The 16,105-nt window shown below is 44.1% G+C and overlaps 1 protein-coding gene across 1 annotated transcript; it reads right to left on the bottom strand.

The window, feature by feature from the left end:
• Positions 1–12,388: 12,388 nt before the first annotated feature.
• Positions 12,389–15,850, bottom strand: LOC125776693 (uncharacterized). Its single transcript, XM_049450225.1, has one exon. The coding sequence runs from the start codon at positions 13,793–13,795 to the stop codon at positions 12,890–12,892; it is 906 nt and encodes a 301-aa protein (XP_049306182.1). The 5' UTR covers positions 13,796–15,850; the 3' UTR covers positions 12,389–12,889.
• Between the last annotated feature and the right edge of the window lie 255 nt (positions 15,851–16,105).

Here is a 16,105-nt window from a genome sequence, read left to right as displayed (position 1 = left end):
CTATCAACAAATCCCAAGGTCAAACGATGTCTGTTTGTGGATTAGATTTGAGAACACCATGTTTTTCACACGGACAATTATACGTGGCATGCTCTCGAGTGGGTAAACCATCAAGTTTGTTTGTGTTAGCTAAAGATGGACTAACAAAAAATATTGTTCACGCTATAGCATTAAGAGATTAATATTGTTTAATAGTGTTACTGTCGTAATTGTTTAATTAATGATATATAATTTATTTTAAGGAATAAATTATAATAACTTAAAAATAATGTTTGCATTTTGTTATTTTTATATTCCTTCATCGTTCACAGCGCTCCATGCTTATTTCACGCATATACCACATTCTTACATACATACAATATACACATTCTAACATACATACATACTTGCAATAAGTAAGCTATATTTTGTCTACACTAAAAATTACTAGGAAATTATTTATATGGCAAAACAACGTTTGCCGGGTCTACTAGTGTATGTATATATATGAATGTGTGTGTGCAATATATACATGTATGCACATATACATATGTTTATTTCCTACAAATATTTAAATTTATTTTATGTTTTCATTAGTAAATTAATATTTTTGCATAGATCTTTTATTTTTTTGCATTGTTTTATTCGTTATTTTCATTATTGGGTACATCAGTAATTACTGTGGTTGATTGTAAAACCGAGACAATAGGCTTATGATACGAGAAATACGATACATATATTTTAGAATTAAAATTAGACAGAAATCTAGAAAAAACTGCATCGATTGTTGTTCCATGTCTTGTAGTTGGCTCATTACGGCTCATTACACATTATTCATTTGTAATTCTAATTTATCTCGTAGAAAGTTTCTCAAGAGTTGTCCATCTTCGGATGCGAAATTGACATTGAAATCTCTTGCTAAGATTAGTGGCAACGTATGATAGTTTTCTCCTAGTTCTTCAGAACCTACTCGACCATAAATCATAAGTCTTGTGTATATAAACTTTATGATATTATTAACTATGTTATTGGGCGACATGTAAACAACTACCATTATGATGTTTGTTCCATCGTCCAAAACACGGGAAAAATTAGGAAAAATTATTTTAATTTTATTTCTCTTTATTTTTATTTAAATAAATTAATATTTCAAATAAAATATATTTATTTCCACTATTACAAAGTGAAGATGTGCAAAATGAACTTCATTTCTTCAAAGAAAATTGATGACCTTCATGAAATGTGCATATTCGCATTATTTCGTTATCATTTCCATATTTGTACCAATAGAATTTCTATGGCATATACATACATACATATGTATATTATTTCTTTGGCACATTTGTCTGTATGTTACGAAAACAAATGCGAGCGACATACATATGTATGTACATATGTACATACATTCATAATAACAAGAAGAGATCCACTATTGATCCACTATTGACGCACTACGAGAAGTCGTCGATACGGCGAGATGTGCAGTAAGTGGCAAAAGATGGAAAGGTGGCACAAAAAAGTACTGCGCGCTGATTACCCTGGATGTCAAGAATGCGTTCAACTCAGCAAAATGGGCACACATAATCAAAGCCCTGGATGAAATACGGGCCCCTGAATACCTCATAAACATAATAACGAGTTACTTCAAAAACAGAAGGCTGATTTTCGAGACTGACGAAGGCACCAAGAGCTACTCTATCTCGAGTGGTGTACCCCAAGGCTCAGTGTTAGGTCCACTATTATGGAATCTTATGTACGATGGGGTGCTAAAAAGACAGCAACCAACAGATATCAAACTAGTAGCTTATGCGGATGATCTCGTGGTGGTAGCAGTAGCCAAACATTTAGCCGACCTGAGAATTAAATGTAATGAGTGCATAAATGGTCTACGCCAATGGTTCTCTTCTGTGAGTCTGAAACTGGCGGAGGAAAAAACAGAAGTTTTACTCATAAGTACTAGGAAGATAGAAGAACGAATAGAGCTCACTATAGGGGAGTGCGAGATTGCCTCACAGCCGCAATTGAAGTATCTGGGAGTAATATTGGATTCCAAATTAAAATTTAAAGAACACCTGGAGTATTCTTCCGCGAAGGCAAATAAAATCTATAATGCCCTATCGAGAATGATGACCAATAGAGGCTGTGTGCGTTCCAGCTGGCGATTCCAAATAGCGAAAGCAATGAGTTCCGTAATACTGTATGCGGCGCCAGTTTGGATACAGGCAATGGATATAAAAGCGTATGCTAAACAAATAATTGCAGTACATAGGCTTTCTGCCATTCGAGTAATAAGTGCTTTCCGGACTATATCAACCGACGCTGCTGAAGTATTAGCCAGCATGCCGCCCATTGACATCCAGGGAGACGAACTCGAGCGTCTATATCAGCTATCAACGCCCAAAACAGAATCGGCAAGGATCGAGGAGAGAAACAAGAGCACTAAAATGTGGCAGGAGCGGTGGAATTCCTCATCCAAAGGGCGATGGACCCACCGACTCATACCAGATATCCACTCATGGATAGACAGACGACATGGGGACCTAGACTTTCATATGACCCAAATGCTTAGTGGACATGGATGCTTTAGAAGCTACCTTTTCAGATTCCACAACGACATCAGTCCGAATTGTCCGACATGCGCAGGGTATATAGAAGACTCTGAGCACGTATTATTTTATTGCCCTCGATTCACGAATACAAGGGAAAAGCTAAAAACCACACTCGGTGGTAGTTTCACGGTCGATAATTTAACGACACTCATGTGTCAGTCGACGGATAAATGGAAAGCTGTCAGCGAAGCGTCAGCATTCATAATGACCAAACTGAGATTTTTTCAACAGAATAGGCGTCCGTCAGTCCGCGCAATAGAGGAGACTTAAATGTCTTGTCCCTCCCACGAAGTAATACTTAATCGGTGGTTCCGTGGGAGAGTCTTGAGTTGGGAGTAGGTTAGGTTTAGCGGATTAAAGTTCCGCACTCCGGCTTTCGATGCTTCCCCCTACTATAAAAAAAAAAAAAAAAAAAAAAAAAAAAAAAAAAAAAGATAATAACAAGTGTCGCACGCATCTTTCGCATCTCCGTTGTCACGGACAATCAATGGCCGAAACTCAAAGAGTCACGCCCGGAGCACATAGAGCGGGGCAGGCTGCAAGCGACATCTGTCAAATATTAAAATACACACATTCTTATGGACACAGTTATGTAGTTGTGCAGCTGTCTAAATAACTGTGTCCTTAAGAATGTGTGTATTTCAATATCAGATTCAGATGGCGCTTGCAGTCTGTCGCGTTCTATGTGTTCAGCACATCAATCTGTCGAAGCATTGACGCGACGAGACGCGAAAGAAACTAACAAACGATCGCCGATTGTTACCGCTTCCCTTGCCGCTGTAAGAGCTTCGCCTTCCAACGTGCGTAAATATGTATTCATATGTATGAACTTGCATAAGGAGCATGCAAGTTAATACAACAAATATTTATTTCAACAATATTCATTGCTACAATGTAATTGCTAAAGTTCAATAACTTAAAAGTTGACACAACAAATATTTATTTCAACATAACAGCAATCATTGCAACAATGTTGTTGTTAAAATTGAATAACATAAACAAACATCCGCTGCAATTCCCAAAAGTAATCGACATTATTGCTGATCAATAAATAATAATATCAACAACAATAATCAACTTCAATTCTGCTGACCATTCAACATCCGTTAAACTCTGTCGACGCCGCTGCCGTTGAACCACAGCTAGCTTAGGGTATTTTTAAGATTCTATGTATCAGTTTCTTATAGAAATTCAATAAAGAATACTTAACTTGCATGCATGTGTTTATGTCTTCATGTTCATATTCATGCATACATATATTTATGTCTCTTCATATTCTTGCGTATGTGAGACAGAGAACATAATGTATTTTGTACACATTTTCGGTGTCAAAATGAAACAAAATATAAACAAGCAAAACGAAATTCTTCGTTGGGAGTCTCTTCATATTCCATTCTTCGGCATATATGCCTTGTCATCATATGCCGTAAATACATATATTTCTGTCTCTTCATATTCTAGGTTAGAATATGTGAGAGAATTCCGACCTTACATACAATGTTAACAAATTTTATCTTCTCTGTCTATACTTTTAAGTTCTCTGGTTCTTGCAAATTTGTTTACATGCACACATAATTACATATGTTTTTTTTTTTTTTTTACGAGGAGGAAGCACCGAACCCTCCCGGTACCACCGTCAAGTATTACGTCGGGAGGAAGGTTGAGTATTACTCATACGTACGTGATGGTCCTAATGGATTCCGTAGCAAGCTGCATTTACTTGGCCCCACCTCGGTTTGTCTTACTAGGGGGGTAAGTACAGTGGTTGTCACCCAAAACCTCCTTGTCTGCTCCAGTCATGGTTTGTGTGTCGCGTCTTAGTTGTTCGATGGAATTTGTAGTAATCTTCTACGTTGTTGTTCTCCAGCTCTTTGGCGTTTCATGATTTTTGCTGCCACTTCGGACACGGCTTTCCACTTATCTAGTGATTCTACCATTTGAGACACTAGATTTTCTAGGGTTGGGTCTTTCCCGAATGCGTTTTTCAAAAATTGCCTTTCTTCGTCGTATTTCGCACATTGGAACATTGTGTGCTCCACATTCTCGATGATCTCGCCTCCGCAATAATCGCATACGTCGTTGTCCTCATGTTTGAATCGCTTCAAATATGATTTAAAACAGCCGTGTCCAGTGAGAACTTGAGTGAGGTAAAAATCTACTTCTCCGTGCGGTCTATTAAGCCATAGTTCGATTTTAGGGATTAGGCGGAAAGTCCAGCGGCCATTTCGGCTGTCTTCCCATCGTTTTTGCCACCGCTTCACCGTATCTGCTCTGGCTTTCTCCTTTTGGATTCTGGGCGTTACTCTCTCATTTGAACGGTAGAGCTTTCTCCCATATTTGGGCGCCATATAGAGCAACTGACTTTAATACTCCGGCTAGTAGTCGTCTCCTATTTTGTTTTGGTCCACGGGTATTGAGCATTAGACGGGTTAGAGCTCTGCATATTTTCGTAGCTTTTTCGCTTGCATAAGCTACGTGTTCTTTAAACGGTAATCTTGAGTCAAGAACGATACCCAAATATTTTATAGCAGGCTGAGTGGTTATGCTTACACCTTTAGAGCAGAATGTAGCAACTTCCCGGACCTTTCTGCCTGTAAAAAGTACGGCTTCTGTTTTGCTCTCTGCCAGAGATAGTCCATTAGTTTCGAGCCAGTCGCTAATTTGAGAAATTGTTGTGTTGGTTACCGAAACTATATCCTCTATATGTTTAGCTATTACCACCACGGCAATGTCGTCTGCAAACCCAATGAAATGAACGTTTTCCGGTACTTTGAGTCGCAGTACTCCGTCATACATTATATTCCAGAGGAGGGGCCCAAGTACAGATCCCTGTGGCACTCCCCCAGAGATTTTGTATTTTTTGTAGCCCTGGCTTGTGTTATAGCATAGGGTCCTCTCGTTGAAGTAGCTGACTATCAGGTTGAAGAGATATGCCGGTACCGAGAAGTTTTTAACGCACTTAGTATACTTGACCATGATGCCGTATTGGACGCATTTTTGACGTCGAGGGTTGCAACCATGCAGTATTTGATGGTACCACCTTTCCATCTTTTCCCACTAATGGCATTTTCCGCCAGTGTCTTCACTAGGGTCACCGCTGCGATTGTTGATCTTGCCTTCCTAAATCCAAATTGGTTTGGGGATAAACCGCCGGCGATGTCAATGGCCTTACTTAAGCGTTGATAAATGATACGCTCAAGAATTTTTCCCGCAGAGTCCAACATGCAGAGTGGTCGGTAGTGGGACGGGTCTGTCAGCGGTTTGTTAGGTTTTGGCAGCAATATTAGGTTTTGCCTTTTCCAAATTGTTGGGAAACAACCATCCTGCATGCACAAATTGAAAAGTGCTCTGAATGGGTCTATGTTCCTAACAATCGCTGTTTTAAGCGCTATATTTGGGATACCATCAGGTCCTGAGGTTTTACGTGGGTCGAGCCGATCGCATGCCTCTATAACCTCTTCGTTTGTTACTTCTGGTACCAACTCGCTTTGTTGCAACATCGCGATCTCTCGAGGTAGTTGGGGACGGGTCGGGAAAAGTATTGAGACAATTCTGTCAAGGGTTGTAGAGGAGGTTGGCATTTGATCTCGAATGCGTAGTTTCCTCATTACTGTCTTGTATGCGAGCCCCCAAGCATTGTTATCAGCATCGTCACAGAGCTTGAGAAAACATTCCTGTTTACTTTTTTTGATAGCCTGTTTCAGGAGTTTTCTCTTGGCCTTGAAACTTGCTTGTAGGGAGTTGTATTCGTAGGTACCACGAGACCTTTGGTATAAGCGTCTTACTTTTTGGCATTCTTTTCGCAGCTTAGTAATTGAGTCGTTCCACCAGTAAACGGGGGGATGATGATTACGCCGTGGAAGCTTCGACATTGATATGTCGCATGCACTCTTAATGCGGCTCATAATCAATGAAGTCGCCTGGTTAACCGACCGCAAGTTCTCAGGCAGAGTAGTGGGTCCAAAGGCTTCTTCGAAGAGGTCTGGGTCGAATGTTTTGGGTCGCCATGAACTTCTTGTTAGGGTCGGTAAGTGCAGCCGAGTTTGCGGAGCATTTACCTCAAATATGATGGCATAGTGATCGCTGAAAGTGTACTGGTCGCTAATTTGCCATTGCGATCTACGAACTAGGCTTGAGTTTACGAAAGAAAGGTCTATCACTGATTGTCGGCCGCCTTTGTTGAACGTGCATTGGTTACTTGTGTTGAGAAGCTCAAGATCAAGGGAAGCAAAAGCTTCTAGTAAGGCTTCGCCTCTACTATTAGTTCTTTTGCATCCCCATTCAATAGCCCAGGCATTAAAATCGCCAGCTATTACCAATTTAGTTCTACCTCGGGCATCGGTCACAATGTTGTCGATAATATTCTTAAATTCCTCATCGTTGATGCTGGGGGGTAAATAGCAACTATAAATATGTATGTCGCTAACTTTAGCTCGAACAAAGCCGTTGAACGAGCGTGTAGACTCCAATTGAGGGAAGCTTGGGTTACATTTCCATACAGCCGCCTTATTTTTTGTGTCAGTTAACCAGTTTACACTCCGCTTGGTTTTGTATGGTTCGCTGAGTAATGCCAAGTCGATCTGCTTTTCAGCGATCGTCTGTTTTAGCAGGTCCTGTGCCGCTTGACAATGGTTAAGGTTGAGTTGTAATAATCTCATACGACCTTTTGTGCAGCCTTCTTATATACCGGGCACCTGACGCTTCCAGTGAAATGCTCAGTTTCTTTAGATCCTGCCTTCAGGCAGAGTAAGCATTTCGGCTTATTGGTGCAGTCCTTGGCTTGATGTTCACCTTCGCCACACCTTCTGCAGATCCTAGACCTATCCTCGTTTGGGCACACTTTCGCTGTGTGACCATAGTCAAGACACCTGAAGCATCGCTGCGGCTGCCTATGTTCCCGAATACGGCAGATTACCCACCCGACTATCAGCTTTCTATTTTGTAGAAGCTGTCTAGCTGCCTCAACCGGGAGTTTTATGAGTGCAGTTTGAGTGTCTCCGTAGGCCTTTCTTATGCCCTTAATTGCTGAGATCGACAACTCCTTGTCTCCCAACTCTCTTTGCAGAGCATAGAGAACCTCTTCTTTACTGGTGATTTCATCCAAGTCTTTACACTCAAGTAAGATCTCCTGGGTCAACAATTTAACGTTTGCTTGGTAACCAAGGCAATTCTTCATATTTTCGTGCGAGTCTCTTGGTATCACTGTACCACTTAGCTGTAGTAGCATTTCTCCGCCTTGTGTTTTGCGTATTTTTGTTACCATACTTCCGAATGCGTTCAGATTAGAGTCTGTCTTAATTTTGCGTAGGATTTCAGCATAGGTAAGATTCCCATTTTTTCAGATTAATATGGCCTGGGGCTTTGTCTTCGGAAATTTCGTAGACTTTTGGTTAGCTTTCCTAGCTACTATGTTCCACGGTTCCTCCATTGGTTTCGGAGAGTCGCAGTTAGCCTCCTGTGATGTTTTTGGGCCCAACTGAGTTGCTGTGACTTTGTGGTGCCTTCTAAATTGTTGGTATTGACGCTGTCCTTCATTATAATTGATCATTTAAACTGACCAATTAGATTTGTTCTCGCCCGGGTTTTTGGCGAATTAAAACAAGTTCGTTTCGATTGTTGTTGAGTCTGCTCCTCTGCTATTGGTTCTTCAGAGCTCTTTGCGCGGCCTCTTTTCGGTTGGGTAATTGGGAGAGATGCCGCCTCTCTAACTTTTCTTGTTGCTTGTTTTTGTAGTTTTGCCATTTGATCTATTATATTTCGCATGTGCTGGTTGACATGTCTTTGCTTCTGGCTGTGCGTGAGAGATATTAGCTCATCTATTAGCACTCCCAGAGCGGAGAGCGCGTTCTCTCCTTCGCTCATTGATACCACCAAATCACTGCTATTGGTTTTATTTGCAGAAGTCATGTTGACTACGCTTGAGTCGTTAGTCGAAGCTAAACCATTGTCCACAGGAGTCACCTCGCAGGCAGATGGTTTAGCAAATTTAATGCTGTGTAATATGGGCATTGTTGTCTGTCGGTCCGGCGATCGCGGAGTCTTATTGCTCCGAGTGAATGGGCTAACATCCTCCTTATTACCAGTAAAGGTATTTGCTTGTTTGGCTTTAGCTGACATTTCCTCAGCTACGCCTGCAGCAATCCTTAGTACTGGTGATCACGTAAATTCCTCAGGAATGAATCCCTCGGTAATTTATTTTTATTGTGGAACGTGGGTTGTGGGATGTGTTGTTTTTGTGGACGGGAGAGAGAGAATAATTACATATGTATGTACGTGAATATGCGCGACCGCTTCGTCTTTTAATATGTAGATATGTTAAATGAAATGTCGTAAATTTGGCAACGCGGTGAGCCTTCTCTATATTATACGTTCTCTGCGTTCGCCTCGCCTGATCACACTTTTCACAGCTTACTCCCCAAGCCAAGCGCGCCTAAAGAAGTTTTACTTCAAAAATGATTTTTTTCCCATGTAATTTATATGGAAAACAGAAAATTTGAAATAGGCACCTCTTAATATTAATATTAAGAGCTCATCTTTTGAGTGACTTTTTTTTACACATTTTCGAAAGTTTTGAGCCTGTTTTTCAGTTGAAAAAAAAAAGGTTGCCTCAGAATGACACACCCTTATTGTACATATATAATGAAGTATATGTACACACAAGAATAAATATATCAAATACAAGAAATAATTGAAAAAGTATTCTTTATTTTCACATTAACTACGAATATGTATTGCTTTGAAAAAGTAATTTAATTCAAATGTATTCAAGTGCACCTGTTTTCATTAATATGCACAAAAAGAATTCATACGAATACACATGTTTGCATATATACATATAAGAATATAAGCAAAAGAGCGAACATACGTCTGTTAGAGCAATACATAGTTTTGAGCATTATTTTTATTTCACGCTCAGCTCTGTTCAAGCGAAAATGTTAAAATTTCTCCTGCCGAGCTGGCAGTGGTGAAACTCTTCCATCTCTGCCGAGTTAGCCAAAAATATTTTTACGTTATTCGCGCCGTGAACCTTCTCTCTATTAAACGTTCTGTGTTACACCTATTTCACTTTGCACCGCCTCTGCACCTGAACACAAACTTTTGTGCCGTTGGTCTTTATTCTATTTGCACTTTGTTACACGCAATTCACCATAAATTGTATGCAATAAACAGCAATTTGAAACCGCTCAATTGTAATAATGTGCTGAGTAGCTACACTTTGACTTTTAGATTTTTATTGATTGGCAACACTCATTGAAATGACATAGCGTTTTCTATTTCGTGATCTACTCACCATGTTTGTTTTGCCATACTATACAGTGTGGCCATATAGAAAGGTCATGGTGAAACATAAGTTGCTACGTTATTTGTATTGACCACACTGTTTTCCGTTGCGGCTGTTTGGAATTTATTGGGATATGCATAATTTAATTAAAATATTAGCAATTTACTTTTAGTTAGGGTGGCTTCTTCCTTACTGGCGTAGACACCGCTTACGCGATTATAGCCGAGTCAACAAAAGCGCGCCAGTCGTGTCTTCTCTTCGCAACGTGGCGCCAATTGGATGTTCCAAGCGAAGCCAGGTCCTTCTCCACTTGGTCCTTCCAACGGAGTGGAGGTCATCCTTTTCCTCTGCTTCCCGCGGCGGGTACTGCGTTGAATACTTTCAGTGCTGGAGTGTTTTCATCTATCCGGACAACATGACCTAGCCAGCGTAGCCGCTGTCTTTTAATTCGCTGAACTATGTCAATGTCGTCGTATCATCGTTCCATTGATTGCGATATTCGCCGTGGCCAATGCGCAAAGGACCATAAATCTTTCGCAGAACCTTTCTCTCGAAAACTCGTAAGGTCGACTCATCGGTTGTTGTCATCGTCCAAGCCTCTGCATCATATAGGTTAGGTTAGATTAGGTAAGATGGCTGATCAGAGATCGCACATGGACCAATAGATATAGTCTTTTGTAAAGCCATTGAAAAATCGAACTCCCGTAGTCGGACTTAGAGATCGGCGAACCGCTAAGTAGCCAATAAAAATTTGCAAAAGCGCTTAATTTCTATGCCCGCCAGATCGGTGGGATGTCTGAAGGTATGTGCCCCTAAGTGCCTAAGTCTTGATCTCCTAAAAGCAGGGCAGTCAAGAAGGAAGTGCTGGATAGTTTCTACTGCATCTTCCTCCAAGCAGCTTCTGCATTCGGCTTCCGGTAAGATTCCCAGTCTTACAGCATGTATGCCAATGTGGCAGTGGACCGTCAAGAGCCCCATCACTAATGAGAGGCTAACTTTGCTGAGGGCAAAGAGATCTCTAGATCTCCTGCGATCTATATTGGGCCAAAAAGCTTCTGCGACCGCGCAGGTACCAATGCTGGTCCATCCCTGACCAAGCATCCGCGAGGCCAAGCTATCCAGTAGTAGAACACAGGAGGATGCAGGAGCACCTACCCGTTCCCATTCTACCGATAGCGATTTTAGGGTGCCCTTCCTTGCCAGCTCACCAGCTTTGCAGTTACCTGCGGTTCCGCTGTGGCCCGGCACCCATACCAGTCTTATGATAAAAGCACTCGCCGCCAGAGATAGTGACGCCAGATACTCTTCGACCAGTCCTGAACGCACTGTGAATGAGTTCAAGGCTAGTATCGCCGCTCTGCTATCTGAGTGAATGGTCACTTCCCTGAAGGTAGACACTCTCTTGAGCAGCATATCAGCAGCTACCTTGATGGCTGCAACCTCAGCCTGGAAAATACTACAGTAGTCGAGAAGTCTGAAGCTGGATTTGATGGTGAGCTCCCGACAGTAGACCCCTCCACCAACCTTCCCCCCAAGCTTTGACCCATTCGTAAAGAAGCTTACCGCCCCTCTCCTCCAACGGCTTCTTCCTGCCAAACCTCCCTCGTCGGTATATGTGCAGAGAAGGAACCACCGGAGTTCGATGGGGCGACTCCATGATCGAGATGATCCGGTATGCAGTCAAAGCTTGTGAGGATATCCGAGTGTCCAGATACACGCTCCTTCAGGAACCCAGACTCCCTGAGCCTAATAGCCACCTTCGCGGCCATACACCTTCCGGCAATATCCACCGGCGTTATGTTCAGAATTGCATTTAGTGCAATGGTTGGGGTAAACCTCAATGTACCGCACATGCTGATTTATACTTATACATTAGATACTTCACACTATCCGACGGTTACAGGCGAATACCTCCCATTAGTGGTAGCGGTGCCACAGAGATCTTGTATCTTTTGCTAAATAAAACCATTTCTGTTTTATTTGGATTGATGGGGAGTCCGCTTCCGACCGCTTATTTTGTAACAACGCTGAGATATCCCTGCGTCAACTCATACACGGTGCTTAGAAACTTTCCTTTCACCATAAGTGCTACATCGTCTGCATAGCAATCACCTGACAGCCCCATTCTGTTTCGACCACTCTGTCGCACAGAAGACGGAAAATGAGGTGCTTGAGATTCGATTCAACCCCAAGACCATCTAGAGCAGCTACCACTGCCTCTGGCAGGATATTGTTGAAAGCTCCCTCAATATCAAGGAAGGTCCCAACAGCGTAGTCCTTAGCCCCAATTGCTTCCTCAAGCCACGACACGATAGTGTGCAAGACAGTGTCTACCGACCTCCCTTTACGATACGCATGTTGCGCTCTTGATAGATAGTCCATCGGAATGCGCATTCTTAAATACCAGTCCATCAGTCTCTTCAAAATTTTTAGTAAAAAAGAGGAGAGACTGATGCCAGCCTTCGGGATGAATGTAACTCTGACTCGTCTCCAGTCCCCCGTCCCCCGGGAACCTAATCTGATGCAGTTCGCATAGATCGGTGCCAACCAGCCGCTTGATACCTTAACAGCCTGCTGCAGCTGCGCTGGTATGATGCCGTCAGGTCCCGGGGACTTGAATGGTTTGAACGAGTTAATTGCCCAAGTCAAGTGACGCTCATCCAGAAGGTCGACAAAGGCCGTGTAGTCAGCATGCAGCGCTCAGAGAGATACCTCCACAGATGACGTGTTACTGGGGAAGTGAGCATCGAGGGGCATCTGAAGTGTCTCTTCACTGCTCAGCGCTCACTTCCCATTTACATCCTTGAGATACCTCAGGGACACAGGGTTTTTCGCGAGGATGCGCATGAATCTAGAGGACTCGTGACAGCCCTCCACTTTTTCGCAGAAGCTCCTCAACGAGATCCTCTTAGCCCTTCTTAACTCAGACTTGTACATCGAAAATCCTGTTTTATACAAGACCCTATCATCAAATGCCCCACTCCTATGGGCCTTGTTAAATAAGCGTCTGCAGGACACCCTAATTTCCGAGAGTTACAAGGTCCACCATTGAGGTTTCCCTCTGCCCTTCTGTGTTTTCAATGGACAGGAGCTCTCTAGTGCAGTGTTGCACGCCGAGCTGAAAGCTTCGACCCACCCATCCACCACATCGGCGGTGGCCAACTCGTCCACCCCCGGTGCGCGTGGGAGAGTTTGCCGAACTTCTGCGGTAACCTTCCCAATCCGTGTTTCTGGGCTTTCTGAAAGATTTCCTAGGCGGACCTTCTCCGTCTAGACTAAACCCGATATACCTATAATCAGAAAAGGAGTGCTCTTCAAGAACCCTCCAGTTCGAGATCAGCGGCGCAATACCGTGTGAGGCTAGGGTGAGGTCGAGAACCTCCTTCCTGCCTGCGGTCTCAAAAGTAGGAGAATTTCCCCTTTTACAAATGCGAAAATTTTCGTTAACAATAAAATCAAAAAGCGACTCAACTCTAGTGTTGGTATCCGAGCTCCCCCATATCGAATGTCGCGAATTAGCGTCCGAGCCGATGATGACACCGGCACCATTCCGAGACGCTTCAGCCAAGGTTCTCCTTAGCAGTGCGGGCGGTGGCTCCACCTTATCGTCGTGAGGCATATATGCGGAGATGAGCCAGACATTCCCGGTCTTGCACTCTAGCTTGGCTGTAACTATGTCCGCGTTGCTGAAATTAGGTAAAAGAAATACCGTTAGTTCGTTTCTGACCAGCACACAGGCTCTACTTCTACCTGCATCCTTGGCCGTCAACAGCTTATGACTCTTCGTGCTCAGTCCAGATATTCCGTTGCCACTTAGCCACGGTTCCTGGATCAGGACCACATCGGCTTCGTCTTGCTCCAGACGAAGCAGTAGATTGGCGGAGGCGGCCTTTGCGTGATGGAGGTTAATCTGGAAGAATCTCATCCTTCAGACTCTCCTCTAGGAGCGCCAATTCAGCGCTGAAGTAGCGATCGACCCTCACCTCCTCAAACAATTGTTCGAGGCTGAAGACGGAGTCGCCGATTGACGAACTGCCTCCAGAAATTGCCACGTCCGAGGAGTTTGGGTCGTTTTCCATGGTCATTTGACCATCATTAACGCCTTCTGCCTTCTCCCCCGCATCTGCAGCTTGAGTGTTATCATCCCTGGCATCCGTTGGGAGTACCTTCAGTACTACCATCTCGAACCCATAGCTGATAGCCCAGGATTTTCCTTGACCACCTTGAGGAATACCGAGGAGATAGCCGCCGCCACTCTCTTCCACTCTTCATGAGAGATAGCCCCGTCCTCCCTACTGCGGTCGAGCACACCAAGTACTCTTGCACCAGCACCTTTAGCGATTTCGATTTCGGGAGGTTTCTCCCTCGTGCGACCTCTGTTGCTTAACCGCTGGTTCAAGTCAGATACCTGACCAGCATGCTCACCACCGTAGCGTTTCACTATCTTTGCCGCTAATCGACGGTCCGACTTCAGCTTCCTGGCTAAAGCCCTTTTGCTGATGCCCCTGTGGACCCCTTCATAATTCTAGCAGAAGTTCCTCTGCTAGTGCTGGCGATTCCGCCGTGTATGAAGGCTCCACCCTTCACTATGTCTTTTGCCGGCGGGTTTGCACCGGCTTCCCCCCTCCTGCCGCTTGATGCGGAGACTCTGGCTCTTAGTACCGTTGCTGCAGCTACCTAGTGGCGATTTCGTCGCCGCGAGAGCAGCAGCCCCGCCCGGGACAGATCTGGGCGTCGATTTCGACGCCCCTTCACCTCCCTTCGTCACCTTCTCGTCCGTATTTATAGTGTTTGATGTGTCCATGCTATAAGGGTCCCCACTCAGAGCCGCTATGCGTCCCCCGGAAAGGTAGTCGCAGTACGTTCAGAACCGACCAGCATAAAGAAGGAGTCCTCTCAACTTACACCTACCACGCCAACTTAACGGCGACGGGGGGAACGTACTCTGAGGCCTGCCAAGGTTTTAACGGGACGGAGGCAGTTTCGACATTAGCCCGGCAGCCATTTCCCCCCATCATACTCATGTGCCAGAGAGTCGCCTTATCTGAAACCTCGTTTGGTATCGATCCTTCCCGATCCTGACGGAGCTTTTGGTGCTGCTCAACGTCAGTTTACACAGCCGTATTAGTTTTGCGGGGATACCAAATTCAGACATCGCGGCATAGAGGCAGCTACTTTTCGTGCTGTTAAAAGCAGCTTTGAAATCGACGAATAGGTGGTGCGTGTCGATTTTCTTTTCACGCGTCTTTCCCAAAATTCGGCGCATGGCGAATATCTGGTCGGTTGTTAATTTTCCAGTTCTAAAGCCACACTGATAAGGTCCAATGAGTTTGTTGACGGTGGGCTTTAATCTTTCACACAATACGCTCGACAGAACCTTGTACGCGATGTTGAGGAGGCTTATCCCACGGTAGTTGGCGCAGATTGTGGGTCTCTTTTTTTATGGATTGGGCATAGCACACTTAAATTCCAATCGTTGGGCATGCTTTCGTCTGACCATATTTTACAAAGAAGCTGATGCATGCTCCTTATCAGTTCTTCGCCGCCGTGTTTGAATAGCTCGGCCGGCAATCCATCGGCTCCGCCACTTTGTTGTTTTTCAGGCGGGTAATTGCTAGTCGAACTTCTTCATTGTCGGGCAATGGAACGTCTGCTCCATCGTCATCGACTGGGGAATCGGGTTCGCCTTCTTCTGGCGTTGAACGTGCACTGCCATTCAGCAGGCTGGAGAAGTGTTCCCTCCATAATTTAAGTATGCTTTGGGCATCGATGACTAGATCACCTTTGGGGGTTCTACAAGAGTATGCTCCGGTATTGAAACCTTCTGTAAGTCACCGCATCTTTTCGTAGAATTTTCGTGCACGACACGGCACTCTTCGTCATACCAGCTGTTCTTTTGCAATTGCCGAAAACCAATGGTTGCGGTTGCAGCTGTACGTAAGGAGTTTGAAATGCCGTCCAACAGTTCCCTTATACCGAGTTGTTGACGGGTGCTCTCAGAGAGCAGGAGTGCAATCCGAGTAGAAAATCGTTCGGCTGTCTGTGTGATTGCAGCTTCTCGGCACGAACCTTCCTTGTGTTTGTTGGCGTGCGTTTTTTGCTGCACAGAGACGGGTGCGAATCTTGGCTGCAACAATATAGTGGTCCGAGTCGATGTTAGGACCTCGGAACGCACGCACATCTAAAACGCTCGGGACGTGTCTTCCGTCTATCACAACATGATCGATCTGGTTGG

Source organism: Bactrocera dorsalis, chromosome 2 (genome assembly GCF_023373825.1).
Source record: "Bactrocera dorsalis isolate Fly_Bdor chromosome 2, ASM2337382v1, whole genome shotgun sequence".
Lineage (NCBI taxonomy): Eukaryota > Metazoa > Arthropoda > Insecta > Diptera > Tephritidae > Bactrocera > Bactrocera dorsalis.
The sequence above is the reverse complement of the archived record's forward strand: the minus strand, read 5'-3'. Positions and strand labels throughout refer to the sequence as shown.